Source organism: Ammospiza caudacuta, chromosome Z (assembly GCF_027887145.1).
Source record: "Ammospiza caudacuta isolate bAmmCau1 chromosome Z, bAmmCau1.pri, whole genome shotgun sequence".
NCBI lineage: Eukaryota > Metazoa > Chordata > Aves > Passeriformes > Passerellidae > Ammospiza > Ammospiza caudacuta.
Window position 1 is genome coordinate 69754810 of NC_080632.1, and position 17264 is coordinate 69772073.

General features: G+C 37.5%; 1 protein-coding gene across 2 annotated transcripts in view; it reads right to left on the bottom strand.

The window, feature by feature from the left end:
• The window catches only part of PCSK5 (proprotein convertase subtilisin/kexin type 5), a 226691-nt gene that overhangs the window by 122111 nt on the left and 87316 nt on the right, over positions 1-17264 (bottom strand). For both annotated transcript variants that reach the window (XM_058824331.1, XM_058824333.1), the window contains exons 6-7: positions 13800-13888; positions 8161-8333 (exon numbers count right to left, since the gene is read on the bottom strand). In XM_058824331.1, the coding sequence (XP_058680314.1) occupies positions 8161-8333; positions 13800-13888 (262 nt within the window). The remainder of the gene's footprint in view (positions 1-8160; positions 8334-13799; positions 13889-17264) is intronic.

Here is a 17264-nt window from a genome sequence, read left to right on the forward strand (position 1 = left end):
TCAGATGTGGGTTGTGGTTGTCTTGGTGTTAGCTGCATACATTTGATTCACACACTTTGTTCACATACTTCCCAAACAAAATAAAGGCTCAGGTATCACTGAGCGTAAATATTATTTCATTTACTGGAAGGCAATATTCTACTTTGTTTGAATGCAAGAAGTTGATAACTGTGTGCAAACAGCAGAGCAAAGGATTACTATTATTAGCTTAATAATGTGTTATCACCTAACTTAATTTTTGCTGGGCAACCCCCATCCATAGAAAACTACATCATATCAAGTTTAAACCACATCTGTAAAGTCATTAAGGCATCTGAAATACATCAGCAAAATAGAAGGCAGTCAGACCTAGAAATTAGGCTTATTGGTAAGAAATAAAGAAAGGTGAACAAATTTTGCAAAGTGGTGGCTTAGGAAGTTTAGGGCTATGGAAGATAATCAGCTGGGAATGAGCTACCCTAAAATAGTCTGTCCATTGAATTAGTAAGTCAGGTCTATATGAACCCATCCAGGGAATATAGAAGCAATACTATGCACGCGTGGAAAATCCTTAAACTTGTATGCCCCATTCTGGCATCCACACTGGAAATAATAATGCCAGAAAACAGAAAGAATGAAATCTGATTTGTAAATTCTGACTAACAGAAAGAAACTTAATATACAAAAACATCACTTTTAAGATTGCAGAACAGATTTTAAAGGTCAGTAAGTGATGCCTGCATTTCTTTACAAAAGCTCAAAATGCAACAAACACTTCAGAATTTCAGATAAACCTGTGAAGTTTTTGTCTGGTAACTTATTTTATGCAGAGAAATGTATTAGAGCCGGATTGTGAGGCTTCTGCAAAGATGTGATGAGCCCTGCAAAAAATCAGTAATGAAACAAAAGAAAATGAACATTACTGTAATATTAAGGTGAGACTGGAAATTATTGTACAGGAAATAATTCAGGCTTTACTAGAAAAACATAGAGGTGAAGGAAATTCTGGGTAGAGTATTTCAAGGATGAGGTCGGGAAACAAAGTTATTAGGTATTTTGACCTAAAAGTGAAAGAGCACCTTAGTGGGTCTAGTAATCACCATCACGTGCATTCAAATAAAGAATTCAGTCTGGAAGATGTGGAGAAGCACTACTCTATTGAGCAAGGAGATGGACAGAGTAGTTTCTAAGTGACCAGTGAATGTCGCATGTCTATCATATCGAAATGAAATTTGAAAGGAGACTAATCAAAAAATGTATCAGAAACAAAAAAATGGAGGGAGGGAAGTTATTTAAGATGAGGCACAATTTATATCCAGGAACAAATGGGCAGAAAACTGCACATGAGGAAACCCTATTGTAACTTACTTAAAAGAAAATCTCTAACCAATAATTAACTTTGGCCATGAAATGTTCTACCAACAGAATCAGAGGGGAAAAGAATCTGATTTGTTATTCAACATAAAAGGCTCAATGTATTTAAATGGCACAATCCCTGTGGTGGTAGAAAGCTGTACTGGATGACCTATGCTGTCATTTCCTCTCTTATGTCCTATGGTCCAATTCAATTTATCTAAGAGATCCCTTGCTCAAAATCTGTAATGATTAGATGTCAAGTTTTCTAACACCATAAGATGCACCATAAATACAGCAAAAGAGGCAGTTTACAGTGGAAATAAAAGTCAGAGACTTAGATGAGTAATAAGCTATATTATTGTCAATAGTGAAGATTGCTACTGCCTTGCAAAAACATGGACATGAGATTTCAGTTAAGACTGGCTCTTCTCAAAAGATGTACAGAAACCAGAAAATAATAGATGGATCAGGAAAACAGGGATATAGATGAAACAACAACTGGATGGAATTTTGCTGATTGGGCTTATGACAAAAGGCAGGTGCTTAGATGTTAGAACTATGAATATCAAGCCAATGGTGTTATGTCTTGTGACATCAGCAAGAAGAAATAGAATGATAAAAAATTGAAGGACTTTTAAAGTTCTATTATGTAATCAGCATCCACTTCTAGCACAGAGCCAATCGAAGTTTAACTTAGTATGTTGAAGCATACGTCTATATCTATATATCTATATTTAGATCTTATCTAAATATAGATAAGATAAATATATGGATATAGACATATACTTCATGTTTTTCATCAGATGTTCATGTTCACTTTATATCATAGATGCAACCAGGATACATAGTATATATGCAAATATATATATTTATAGATAAATGCCAAGACCTAGCACGAGATTATATCAGCATACTGGAAGTCATATCTTCTAAGACCATCCCTAAGTACAGCGCTAACTCCTCTGATTGATTTTCAACAAGTATTTTTTGCCTACTTATTGGAAATGTGCAGGAGGTCTTGTGCATGCAAAACGTATCCATATAAGATCGCAGACACGCATAAACACTGATATGTGTTATTTAAACTTAAACAACAGCTGTACAAGGTGAAAACACACAATACACAGTTTAAAAAATAATTTAAAAAATCTGCTGGGTACCACATGAAATGTATTCAAACCCAGCCATTTTGACACATTTGACTAGAAGTCTTCCTGATGTAATTTCTGCCTTAGATTTCTGAAATGCGGTTCTCTGGCAAAGTAAAAGGGAATAATTCCTCTTGGTGTAGGCAACACATCCTCCTGAGAATAATGCGGAGAGATAATGACAGGACAAATAAATGTAATAGAAACATCTTTGGTAGAACACTGGGAGCAAACCTCTGCCTAGACACCTGCAAATGATGAAAAATCTCTTCCATTTTTGGAGCAGAAACATACAGTAATGATAATGATGATAATAATAACTGTTAAATCCTTCTTCTTGATTTCTCCTTTTCTTCCTCTTTCTCCCTCACTCTTCCATGTGGGTCGGATACTTTAAGTGATTTAAGTGCTTGCACCCAGTAAGCACTTGGAACAAACGCTCTGAAGCCAAAGCTGTTGAAGCAAAAGAGATGAGAAGGGGCAATGATGATGGGTGGGAAGGCATGAAGCTGAGTTTGCACAAGAGGTTCAGCCACAAAGCATCTGATCATTAATGTCCATCAAATATTTTGGCTTGAGTCCAGCTCACTAAACAGAGTGGTGTCACAGCAATAAGATGAAGGTGCTTGTGCCCAAAGTTTCCATGCAGATTTCCCTTCCTCTCCACCCTCTCTAGGTTGTATTAAGGATGACCTGACCAGTTGCTGATTTATATACACTTCCTTATGTGTTTCAAGGATGTGTACTACAGAAACAATATAAAACATGCAATTGGTGAGACACTGGAGAGTGAGATAACCAGCTCTTTGTAATCCTTCAATGTAAGGATTGTCTGCTTTTCAGGTGTCAGTGTTGTAGTGTGTTTTTATTGCCCATGGTCTGCTCCTGCTCTACTTTGTCAGAGAAACTTTGCTTCAGATGCTTCAGTAACATACCACACACACTGATGCACATATGGCTTTGGCACATCCTGTCCTCAAGAACTGCTACAAAAAGAAGCACTTTTTCCTGGTCATGCATGGTAATGAAGGCTATTTGGAGAACGTTTCATACTGAAGATTGCTAAATTGCTCAATATCTACAGTGCTCACATACCCAGAAACTTGATTATTTGGTCTTTGCCAAACAACAATGAGAGAACAAGTCTGAATATCTGAAATGCTTTCCTCTCCAAACAATGTTGACACCATTGCAGAATACCAGACTTATTTGTATGAATACAAATGAGCTAGTCTGAACGCTGCATGGCGGAGCCATGTATCAGCAAACTCAACTCCATCAAGCGCTTATAGCATTGTGCTTATTGACTGTGAGACACCAACAGGCATCTTAAAAATATACTTAGATTTCATATTTATGAATCAAGGAAGGCTTTTGTGTTCTCCATTTTGCCCCGATTCAGCACAGTCTTATGACATGATTTGGCCACAATCACATTATGCAATGCTAAGCTTTGCTCTTGAGCACAGGGTGAAATGTGACATTAGATACCTAATCTTTCCTTGAATATGTTACTTTTTGATATACCACCATTTGTTTGGCTTTTTTTCAGGCAAATTCTGCATAATTACAATGGATTCTTTCTTGATATTATTCAGTCTACAAGTTCTAATGCATTAGTATTTAAAACACAGACATCTAGAATTTTCCACACAACTATGCTATTTTCAAGAAAAGGATCTTCTCAACTGAAAGCATGATATAGTGGGAGTTCTCTATTTGCACAGAAATTGTTTGACAGTAAAATATCCAAGGCTTCTCTTTGAACTCAAGTATGCAAATTTAATAAAATTACATTAAATACCCTTAAAGATGACATAAAATCATAGTACTTGTGACAGTTTTAAAAACTGGTTTCCTTTTTCGTTACCTTGATCCTGGGCAGAATTTTTAGGTATATTTAACTTACATGTTCATTTCATGAATTCATTTATTCCTTAGCAGCCTTTCTTTAAACAGATTTGTCTGTTTCAATTCAAGATATGTGTTGTCTCTCTGTAATTCTGCACAAAAACTATGCAGTCATCTTTATTATTTTATGCAGGATTTGAAAGGTGTAACCATATATTAGTTCAACAGATTTAAAAATAATAATAGTTGTGAAACACAGAGCACAAGCTGTTAATTGGAATAATATGTGCTTCAGGTGCTTTTTTCATGGAACCAAGTCTCTCAGGAAACTCAACAATGGATGGTTCTTGCATCCATTTCATTTTTATACAATAATTATAATAAATTTAAAATAATAATTGAGCTTGATTATGATCTAATCAAAGTTATTATTCAGCACTACCTTTGATTTTCCTAATAAAGCCAGCCAGGCATAATTTCCTTTTCAGATGTTTTTAAAAAATCTTGGCATTTCCTTTTGCTGTTCCATTTTAAAATTATAATGTACAATTGTGTGGATACTTGCATAATAGATTAAGAATAATCAATCTTCAGACTTTGTGTAGGTCTGAAAGAAGGTTTTGCCAGGTTTTCCTGCACTGATGTGTTCTGGGTAACCCAAAATGTTACTGTATTCCATATCTATCTGTGCCCAAAGTTGCTGCTGTCTCTTTGAGACCCAGTGGCCAGAAAAGGAACAGTGAGGTCAGGCTGTCTGTTAGTCCTTTTTGAAAGTTGGGGGCATTCAGGAAAAAGTGCTCTTTCTCTTTTGATCTTGCTGGGTGAGCTGAGATAGCACAAGGCAGACAGCAGCCACACCACCAAGCCAAGATAAATAGAACAGCCCCCACTCCATATGGTTGCCCCAAACTGCCAGCAGTGCCTGGTCAAAGCAGGAGGGCGTGGAATACAAGTTGTCCAAGCCCCTGCTGCTATTTTTGATAAAGAGAAGGCAAAGTTCCTCCATGAGTTCCAGCTGTTGACCCAGGGACTCTAGGTTTTCTTTCAGTTTTGTTCTTTTTCCCCGTTGGTTGATATCTGGGGAGAAGAGGGAGATTTTTACTTGCTCAGGTTTGATTGCTGTGCTGTTCTTGTCCTCTCTTCTCTCTCTCTCCACCCCAGGCTGTTTGCAGAGGGAACCATCCTGGGGGTAACAGTTGTTTGCCATTTTCCCCTTATCTCTCCACACACATGGTCATACATGGAGAGTGCCATCTCAGGGGAGAGTTTCTCTGCTGTTTTTGCTTTTCTTTGTTTTTGGGGAGTCCATGAGGAATCCATGAAATTCAGCAACATTATAACTACTGATTATCACAGTCAGTTTTTCCTGTTCCTATTTCATTTTTTAATGACTGTTTTAAACTGTTATTATTTCACAGTTATACCTTCTTGCATTCATCTCTCCTTATTGGTGAATGGGGAGTGTCAAAACTAAAAGGGAAGGTAACTGGAGTGTCCGCCCACTTTAATTGTCCAAAACCAAGACACAATGTTACTTCAATTTACGCCACAGATGTTATACTGTTGCTGTTCAGTTCAATATTTCTGAAAAAGGAGAGTAAAGATCTGTATACAACACAATAAGCATTTTTGTCTGCCTATTATTACTGCACAATTATTATGACTCCTCAGGGAAATTTATGTTTGACTGAGTATGTAAACACGACCTTGAATAATCAGCCCATTTCTGGCATATTCAGTCCAAGAAAATTCATCTTTTCTTCTTCCATTTGCCTCATCTTTTAAAATGACACAGCTTATGACAGTATAAGTGTGGGATCTCAGCACCTCAGGATGGAGGTGCAGAGAGGCCGAGACCACCCTTGGGGGGCTCGGGAATCCTGGAATGTTGCCAGAAGTGTCTGGTGGCAGGATTTTGATCCTACACAGGAGATGAGACCTGTATGAGGACTGGGAGGAATTCACTGGGTGAATGGTGAAGGGATAAGTTAGTTAAAGTGTAAAACACAGGGTTTAGGATTTTGGTACAGGGGGGTCTAAAGAAGTAAGATGGAGGAATTGGGGCGTGTCCTGTCCTTCTTCTTCTTCTTCTTGGCCTCCATCTTCTGTGGTGGTGGTGGCACTTTGGGATTGGTCATTACTAGAAGTGCACAGGTTAATAAGAGTAGAAAGTATTGGAGAAAAATGATAAATATTGTTCACGTAACTTAGGGTATAAAGATAAGTGACCGCCCGGGGGCTTCGGGAGTGTGCCCATGGCTGACTTGCTGTGCAGACCTCTGTCGGGCTGAAAGAAAATCTTTTAGATAAACAATTAATAAACACCAAGACCGAGACAAGATCAGAAGTCTCTCCTCGTCCTTTGAAGCGTCGGCTCTCCAAGGCCATCCCTGGGCCTTTCCAGGCCACCAGAACAGCAACACAGAAAACCTTACATATAAGGAAATACAGAGAAAGTACCTTTATCTGAATACAGAAAGACATTACTTATTAAAAAAAAGAGTTCATCTTGAAGTAATTCTTGGTCTGGAAACAGCTTAACAGGGAAGGTGGTAATTCCTAAAACATGCATTTACAATCTTTCAGTCTATATTATATTTTAAAGAATGAAAATTAGAGGTTAACTTTAAATGTTTTGTATTTTGTAGCAGTACATTTTAATGTAAGTTTTTAAAAGTACTTCTATTTCTTGAGTAGAAATGAAGCTTTCGTAGTCAGAGACGGATAAAATATCCAAATACATGGAAATATTTAGATCTATTCAAGACCTCATGGGCAGCTTCAGGCAGAATAAAGTTTGATCAAATGACATGAAAGTTACATTGTAAAACATAATAATTCGACTTGTATCAAATATGACTTCTATTATTGCTCAAAAAAAATATACCAACCTTTTTCTGCATTGTTATCAGAAAAAGCCTACCTCTGAAAATTAAATGCTATGTTTTCACTATAGACTGGTGCTTATTTCACATACAGAACAATGTGCTGGTAAAATGAAATTCATCTGGGTTCTGTAGGGTATCTTCTCAAATTACTGCTCATAATAACAGTGGAACAATAAAGCTTGTAGGCAAGATCTACGCTCTTGGAAAGTTATTCCACATATTTATCCCTAGTTTGAGAACTTGAGATTTCAATGAGGAAACGGCTGAGTCCTTCTGGTACAGAAATTCAGGCTGAACTTTTCACAGTTGTGTTCCCTACATGAAATACAACATTTAAACAAACACATATATATGCTTAAACAAAAAACTTCCTGGAGCAAGATCCCCTGCATTCTTGCAGTTCCATTAGTGTTCCCCTCATTACAGTACTGTAAATTCTCTGAGACCAGACATAAATGGTAAAAGAACCATGGGTATAGACCTTTTTCTGCCCCCCAGCTCCCTATTAAAATCATCAAACTTACATTAAGAAATCATGCAAAACAAAGCAAAATAGAAATGAAGAAAGAAGGAAACACAGTCAAAGGTTTTGCTTTAAAATTTCTTTGCACCTCAGATTTGATGAGTTAGCCCTGATGTGCAAAGTAGCATTTCTCAGTCAATTTATTTCTAATTACATCACTCCCTCAGAGCAGTTTTAAAAGACACTGAGGATTATGTATTCCAGATGAAAATGAACAGAGCTCATACTTCAGATGACAGTGATCATCAGGTCACTACAAAAGAAAAATGTGTTTCCAATTTTATGCAAAGGAAGTTTTCTTCTTTCCTTCCAAGTCGTTTGCCTCTCCCCATGCTGAGCACTTGCATGCAGTGGACACAGGTACCCTTAGAGGTGCACATGAGAGCAGATCCAGGCACGTGTGAAGCCAACCTACCATTCTGATGCCGTTCTCAAAGGCCTGACGTGCTAGAGAAGCGGGTCCATCCACGGTCTTACCGTCGTCATCGGGCCCCCAGCTGGCACTGTAGATGTGGATGTGCTGGGGATTAAGGCTTAGGGACTTTGCTTCCACCATATCTGTCACATCTCCATCCAGCATCCGTACACCTTCAGAATGAAAAATACAATGAACTGTACAGACAAACTCAAAATGTTTCTTTGTTTTATTCCCCCCACAGAGCAAATTGTTGTGTATGACACTGAACTGAATAACTACAAGAATTCCTACTGTTAAAGAAAAAACCACCACCAACAAAATCTGTTTGGGTATCTGTTTTCCCAATGTCTCTAGATGGAAAAATATGAGAAGATACGAATATTTTCACCCTTCTTCAAGTTTTAAAAATTATAAGTAATTTATCCACTATACAGTCTTCAAACTTCAACAACAAAGTTTTACGCTAAATAAAATTTTTAAAAATACCTGAATTTTGAAATGCTTTTATGTCACTCAAAGATAACAATTTTATACAACAGTGAAACTGCATTACCTTTCTTGAGTCATTCACAGTTTCAATCATGTTAACAGATGTAATAAAAGGATCCCTATAGACAAGTAACCTTGGCATCATTTCCTCATTGTATGAGGCTGCAATCAAAAAACTGGGGAGAACCTTCTTGTGTACAGAATGATTACCACACACTGTAGCATGGCAATTACAAGAGGTTTTGAACAAATATGTAATGTTGTTCAACCTGAAATTACAATATGGTGAACATCCTTCTCTTCAGAAGAAGCTTTTTTGAGGTATAATCTGGAATTTTTATGTTAAAAGAATCCATTCATGTGGGTTTGGACAAGTCAATGTGCCAATGCTTCACACTGTTTTAAGTTTACTAGGCTGAATATAGCATGCTAAAATCTGAAAACTGAGAAAATACAGAAGGTGGGTTTTTTCCTATCTGTAAGACTTTGTGGTTAAATCTGAGAAAACTACCAATGCCAGTTTTAACTTAAACAAGAAAAAAGACCTACACACAGCTAGTGAGACATGTGATCAAAGGGACACTAAATATTAAATAAAAATTTAATAAAATTGTATGATAGAGGGATGATCACTCTCACAATTTACAAGTTAGATGTTCTTTCTGATTTAAAAGGCTACTCCTATTTTTAAGCCAAATTTACATGTTGTTAATTACAGACACACTGCATTTTGCTTATGAGCTCAGATTAAAGAAGTTTGTGTGTTTACCAAGACTTTAACTTTTAACTGACAAGAGGCATAAGGACTGCTTTGTTGAAAAAATATTAATACTTTTTTCCCCCTTATTCTATTTGACTTAAAAATGAAAAGTGATTGTATTTCTCAGTTCACACAAAAGTTGCCTATGTTTTGTGAGATAATAAACTTGTACAAACTGTGATCTCACTATGAACTTTGCTTTATGAAAAAGAATCATTAAACCAACTCTGGGATTCTAGGATTGTATTTTCTTCTCACCATAGAAAATTAATGACGGGTGAAAGTTGTGTGCTCAATTCCTTTAAAGTATATTAAAGTATCTCTCTCATTCTGAATAAAGATAATAAAGGTATGCTGGTTTTGAAAGAAGGAAAATAAAGCGTTCCTTTATGACTTTGTTAGCCAGTCTAAATATTATATTAAACCAATGAATAATAATTCAAATCTCAAATGCTGCCACTGTCACCTAAAGTAAATCACATGATTTTAATTTATTTTTTTTTTTTGTAATGGTGAAGCGGTCTATTTTTCAAGCAACACAGACAAGGTTGTGACTTAGGTGCTGTTCTCTCTAGCCAGCAATGGACACACATGCTGCAAAGCTGTTGGCCAAGACCAACTGTGAGGTTCAACCAGGCCAAGTGCCAAGTCCTGCCCTTTGGTTACAGCACCCCATGCACCACCACAGGCTGGGGACAGAGTGGCTGGAAAGTGGCCCAGGCAAAAGAACTGGGGGTGCTGGTTGACAGCCACCTAAACCTGAGCCAGAGTGTGGCCAGGTGGCCAAGAAAGCCAAGGGCATCCTGGCCTGTGTCAAGAATAGTGGTCAGCAGAACCAGGGAAGTGATTGCCCCCCTGTGCTTGACCCTGGTGATGCTGCTTCTGGAGTTCTATTTCCAATCTGGGCCCCTCACGTGAAGAAAGACAATGAGGTGCTGGAATGCGTCCAGAAAAGGGCAGCAGAGCTGATGGAGGGGCTAGAGGCTAAGTCCCGTGAGGAGCTGCTGAGGGTAGGGGTATTTAGCCTGGAGAAAAGGAGGCTCAGGGGAGGCCTTGTTGCTCTCCACTATTGCCTGAAAGGAGGTCATAGTAAGGTGGGGGTTGGCTTCTTCTCTGAGGCAACCAGCAACAGGATGAGAGGACATAGTCCCAAACTGCACCAGGGGAGCTTCATGGAGGACATCAGAAATAATTTCTTCATGGATGGGGTTGTTTAAGCAGTGGAGCAGATTGCTCAGGGAAGTGGTGGAGTCACCATCCCTGGAAGTGTTCAAGAAACAACAGGACACGGCACTTAGTGCTTTGATCTAGTTTACGAAGTGGTGGTGATCAGTCAAATTTGGACTTGACAACCATGGTCTTATCCAACAGAAATGACTCTGTAATTCTGTGCAAGATGACTCTGAACAACAGACATCTCACTGGATATTTGCACTGAAAATATGCTCCTTCCTTCCTCCCTGCCTTTCTATTCCCGCCCCCCAAAGTCTGCCGTGGTTATGTCTGCTGATCACACATCCGCCAAACTGCATTTGGCATGTGGTGATAGCACAACAAAAGCTATCCAAAAGGCAATTAGCAGACTGTGTTTGCAGATTGTTCCAAGACTTCAGAGCCCTATAAACTTTTTCTAACATTTGCAGTAATTGCAAAATGTAATTGGCTTTTTACTCAGAACAAATTTTCAATGAATCATAGGAAACATTCAAAACTGAGCTGAAAGAAGTTTTCTTTTAAAATGCTTGTTTTTATTCAACTGACTTAAACTTAAAGAAACAGCTGAACTAATCCTTGTCAACTGAAGACAATATACATCTGTTGTGCCATAATTCAGTGTAACTGTTTTCCCATCAGGACTTGAGCCCAGCCAAGTAACTAAGCACCCAAATCCCCAGAGATGTTTTACAACTTCCACAATCAGTTTGCAATAATAACAGCAAACTAACCAAGCCTTCCTATAAAAAATCTCACAAGCTCTGTATGTGGTAATTTGTTTTGAATGATTATTTCAGAGTTTAAATCTAAAAAAAGATCCATCTCTTTGGTGAACTGGTTTGTCTTTTAGTGAGAGGGATCTGTAGCTCTGCTGCACAGAAACCTATACAATTTTTTATAAGAAACTTGTCATAACCTGTAAAAAAACTAAAGACTCAGATTGCAATTTTACTAAAATTTTCTTTTCTATAAGTTACAACTCCATTTATGCTATTTTAAAAGAAGGCTCAGACTTTCCTAGAAATTTGGTCATCAGATGTTCTTAAATATTTGGAAATGAGACAAGGAGTACAAAAGTACGCTATTTAGAAGAAAATTAGCATTATTAATGGATATCTTGTTAACAACTCAGCATCAGAAACATCATTAACTGGATTTGTTCAACTGCCAGTATTTTATGGCATATTGATGGGACAGATTTTTTTTCCCTTCTGCTTGATACATTAGTATCCCTTATGTGTTCAGAAATGCTTTCTGGTTTGAAGCAAAAGATACTTATCTTGGTGGACCAAATCCAACATCATTGTCAGCAGGTGCTCCTCTATATAAGAATGTAATTGCTTTACCTCAACTCTAGCTTATTCTCCAAAAATACCCCAGGAGGGCCTTTAAATCCCTGGGAAACAAGTGAGCTGACACAACCACAGTATATTCACACGAGTAGTTATGGCAGCTCTGAAGGAAAGGAATGAGGCATGCCAAGTAGAGGTCAGCAGCAGCAAAGATCTCAAACATATTCATTTAGTGGAAGAGGAAGCTTAACCTATCTTCCCTGGAACTTCCTCTTAACTCTGATTTTCTGCAGATTATTTGTTGAGCTTCCTGAAGTCTTATTTCCAAATGCTGATCCTTTTAAAAGGTGGCACCTCAAGTGAGGTTTAATATACTGTTACTAATTTCCAGCTTTCTTTTAGGAATAAATAATAAAAAGGCACAAGTATCTAGGCTTTACTGTTTCTGTTACCTGTATACTGTGTCCATCTGAATCAGTTTTTACACTATATTTAGAAAAAACTGTGAGTCAGCTAATATGCCTGGAGGATATTTATTATTATTGCACGTTTAATAATTAATAATGCTTAAATAAAATGCTTAATAATTAATAAACTATGAAGAAGTCATTGTTACTTCTGGAGAATTTTTCAAAGCCATGTCAAAGTTGTTGCAGGTTGTGTGACTATTCTACCTAAAAATGAAACTTCTCCGGAAGGCATCTCTTATTTCCAACTGTACACCAACTCTCTTCTGACTTTGGTTTGACAACTCAACAGACCTGATATCATAACTGCTGGTTCACAGTTAAATGACATGTTCACATGAGACAACCTGTTCATCTGTCACAAACTTCCTTACTTGAGCAGTTCTGATTTTCTAAACTACTCTGACAGGATAGTTTTGTGCAGGAAGGCTCTTCACCTCAAGGGAATTTTTTTTTCTGCATCATTGTAACCCTATCCTGGATCTGGGATTATCTACCCTAATTTTGTTTACCCAGCAGGAAAACAGAAAGCTGACGTGAGGATGAAGTTGTGTGCTTTGGGTAATTTGAAATGTATCTGTGCTTACATGAGATTTGGATCAAACTTGTACTGATCCAGCAGAGAATAGATGCAGTATTTTTAATAACGAAAAGATGGTCTCAATTCTGCCCGCTTGTATATTTGAACTGTCCTCTGGTGTACAAATAGGTAAACATGTTTCTATTTTTACAGATGGGCTCTATTTTAGGCTCTGTTTCAAAAGGCAACAATTACTGAGTTTGAGCTATGAGACTTTCAGCTGAAAGCCAATATACCAATCCCATGACTTAATAAAAAGTTCAGAATAAACTTCACTAGAAGCCAATGACAAAGAATTCACAGAAAATACTTGAAACTTCTTGGCTGAATGAACAAAAATATGTGATCATACATTGATTTTCAGGCAATAATCTTACCACCCATAGGGATCAAAAGAAAATTCTCACCAACCACAGACAAAAAATAAAGCATTATGTTTTGAGAGTGTTTCATTTGGGATCAATATGTAAGGCAATGTAACTGATGTGTACCTTTACTCATGGTTTGTCAAAGTTCATGGCTTAAGAGCTCTGAATCTGTGAGAAAACCCCTGTGTCCTAATTCTGGGGTCATGTTTTCATCAAAAGTTTGACCTTTTATTTTTTGATGTGTACTGGGAGGCAGTGTTCCAGAGAGCACTGCAAAAGGGCCACCACAGACAAACTCCTTCAGTACTGATATTGAACGACCACTCTAAACTGAGCTTTACAGCTAACACAGGGAGGCTTATTCATACAAATCTCCTTCTCTTATGAGAAATGTCTGAACGTACCATTTAGCACAAATGGCTTTTGGGTTACACTTTTTTTTCTGTGGGAGATTGTTTCACATACCTCCAATCTTGGCATTAAAGGCGATTCCTACTGTGCAGTGTGAGTTGTTTGCCGTGGCTGCCACTTCTCCAGCACAACGGGTTCCATGCCTGCAGTCAGACAAACATTTTTCCAAGTAAGCACAAACCATTGGGATTAAAGGCTTTGATTTTGCTTATCCTCAGGTGCTAAATGAACAACTACTCATTATGTATCGCGCTATTTAACCCCTCACAGTAATGTATACCCATGTTAAAATATTCCTCTGAACATGTTTTAATATTATCAGCAACACTTTAAACTCTTCATGCCTACTGGAAACACAGTTTGTAATAAAGACATACAGCAATGATACGTAATTCACAGCAACAGTAAGGAGTCTTAGATATTGGCTCTCAATTTTGAACAAAATCTTACATTTAAACAAAATGTTTGTCCAGAATTATCCAACAACTACTCCTATTGCTGGTATGTGTGAGTTCATCCAACCTCTACTATGCACAATATGGCATGAGGAAGATGAGGTTGCACCAATGCACACACTGGTGTTTAGAGGTGAGTCTAAGACTGTATGCCAGGTATGCTCAAAGTTCAGGCACATCTTGGTCCTGCCTTGGGCCAACCCTGCAAGCCTATTTGCCTCTCTGGGAGCAGTAAAAATGTCAGAAGTACCCGTCGCATGAGTGGTATGCTCTGTGCCTGGAAGCAGAGCTAAGCTGCAAGTGTTCAATGTCAAGAAGCTGCTGAAGGAAAACAAGAAATGCTCAGTGGCTGCTCAGCCCCTTCCCCACTGTGCAAAGCCACAGTGGGATGTTTTGCCTAGCCCTGCTCCATGCACTCTACAAGGTGACGGTGGCCATCCATATTGTACCCACGGTAGGAAAGCTGTCCTTATGATTTGCAGGTTTTGCCTTTAACATGGATTTCACAGGGTGTTTTCTACTAATAAGTCATGCCCTCATCCTTGAGCAGTTAGCAGCTCCATTGCAGAAATGTGACACAAGCAAGATGGAGCAGGCAGGGAACTTCAGAGAGGTGTTATTAAGAGGAGATATAAGAGTTCCAGCCCACACAACAAAAGAGATGGGAACTTGATAGGACGTAGACAGAAAGATAATGTAAGGCTTGAGTAGCCAAAAAGAAAGAAGTTTAAGTCAAAAGGAGAAATAAAAAACTACACAGCAAGCACTTCAGAAGAGGCTGAGATCAGCTGTGTACACAGACACTCTTCTCCTGGTGGTGGTTGACAGACTTGCTTGCACACACATTTGGACAACACATGTGCTTTTTAATTAAAGTTGATGCTCATATTACAGACAAGAATCACTGCTGCTTTCCTTTGGTACAGCTCATTTGCATAGAGTTATTCCTTATTTCTTTATTATTAATTTTTTGCCCTTACTCTTTTAAGACATTTAGATGGGAGACACTAAGATGACTTGTTTGGAATGGATTAATGTAAATCTAGGACTAGGAAAAAAGAGACGAAACAAAAAAATAAGCAATATAAATGATCAATGCTAAACTGCTAAAATGTCAAAGACCATAATTCAGTTTATTTGACAGGCAATATATACATAACCTATGAGAAAAGTGTAATTTATTCACGAAATCAAACTGAAAAGTTGGAAACTGATTAATTCTAAAGCTGGCTCAAGATTTCACAATAATATTATCTCAAGAAATTTTCTATTGATCTGTCACAATTCATTATTTGGTTGCCAAACTTGACCAGAGAATTTTTCAAGACTAAATTTGAAGTTTATTTTTCATATGAAGACTAATTTTAAAGCCTAATTCGGCTTAATTTGATAAAAAAAACCTGCTTCCTTTAATTGGCAAATAAATGTCGTACCAATTTATAGAATTAATTTGAAAAGCCTGAAGTAAATAATTCAAAAATCACATAGGAAAACAAGTTTTGAAAAGATCCCTTTTTTATTTTAAAGTATTTCCAAATAGTCTTCTAGCTCTGTGTTTGAAGTAATGCCTTTTAACAATGTCTTAATACTGAAATGAAAAGACCTGTCTTAAGAAGTTTTACAAGATGTTATATCCCTTCTTTTTGTTATGGTTTTGTTAGGTGTCACATGCAAGTTTTGAGGTATTATCACTCAAACATCAAAGTACATGCAATTATACTTTAGAAATGTAGAAATACCTACAGACATCAGCTTAGTGCATATAATTAATTAAGAAATCATTACCTGCCTGGTGAAAGGCATGTGGCTAAACTGTAACTTCCCAGACAGAGACCGCATTGCCAACAAATCCCTCATAGGTACAAAGTTTGGGAAGGATGGAGGAATGTCTTTTGGTAGAGAAAGTGAATGGGTAAAAGCCACGCATGGAGAAGAATGGAACAAATAGCTCGAACTTCCCCTTGGCTCCAGATGGAATATACGGATACCTGCTACTTTGGTAGCTACATCCAACAGACCCTGTCAAAAAGATTACATTTCCACTGTATCATCTAACATGATGGTTACCCCATGGCCAAGTAATGTGCGCAACACCAGTTCTGCTCACTTTCTCTACTGAAAGACCTTCCTGCCGTGACATCTTCCCAAACTTGGTACCTACGAGGGATTTCTGGGCAAATGCAGTCTCTGTCTGGGAAGCTGCAGTTTAGCCATATGCCTTTCACCAGGCAGGGAATGATTTATTAATGAATTACATGCACTAAGCTGATGTCTGTAGGTATTTCTACATTTCTAGAGTACAGTTGTATGTGCTTTAACATGCCCTCTTGGTATGCCCTTTTTCTCAGAGAGGGAAACTTCCTACGCATAAAGACAGTACATTAGTAGTAAGAAATAAAAATCCAACTTAGTCATTATTATAAATTAGAGTAGAATCCCAGGGATGTAGCCTGTAGCATGAACTAAGTTATGTGGTTGGTGGAGATTGAAAATTATAGGAATAAAGGAATTTTAAATATTATAACAACTTCAGTCCTCTTGAAAGAGAGAGAATAGAAATTTGGGTATCTATTGGTATTTGCAGGAAAATTCCTGAGCTGGAATTTATTTTTCGCAAAACTCTTGGTCACTTAAACATTCAAATGTTTTTAAAGTTATCTCCTAAACTGCAATATAATCCTCAACAGGAAGTGTGGTATCTGAAGGGTTACAATGTAATAACTTATTGGGGCTGGAGAAAAAACATGTTTTAACAGCAATCATTAGAAATGCACTTTACTGCATCCCAGACTTATGTCTTACATAGCACTGAAAAAATATTATTTTAGAGCTGTTCATCTATAAATGTTCTCTAATAATCTGGAGGGTGGAAAACACTTTCCAAATTGACATGAAGTTGAGATTATTTTCTAGGTACATCTGAGTAAGGACATAAAAAGGAACTGTCACACATTAAAAGCACAGACAGGCAAAATATCAATATTTTGCCTTCAGAACATAATCTGCTACAGCTGAAAAACAGCAATAATAAAACTACTTCCCAAAGGAGAGATATTTGGACATT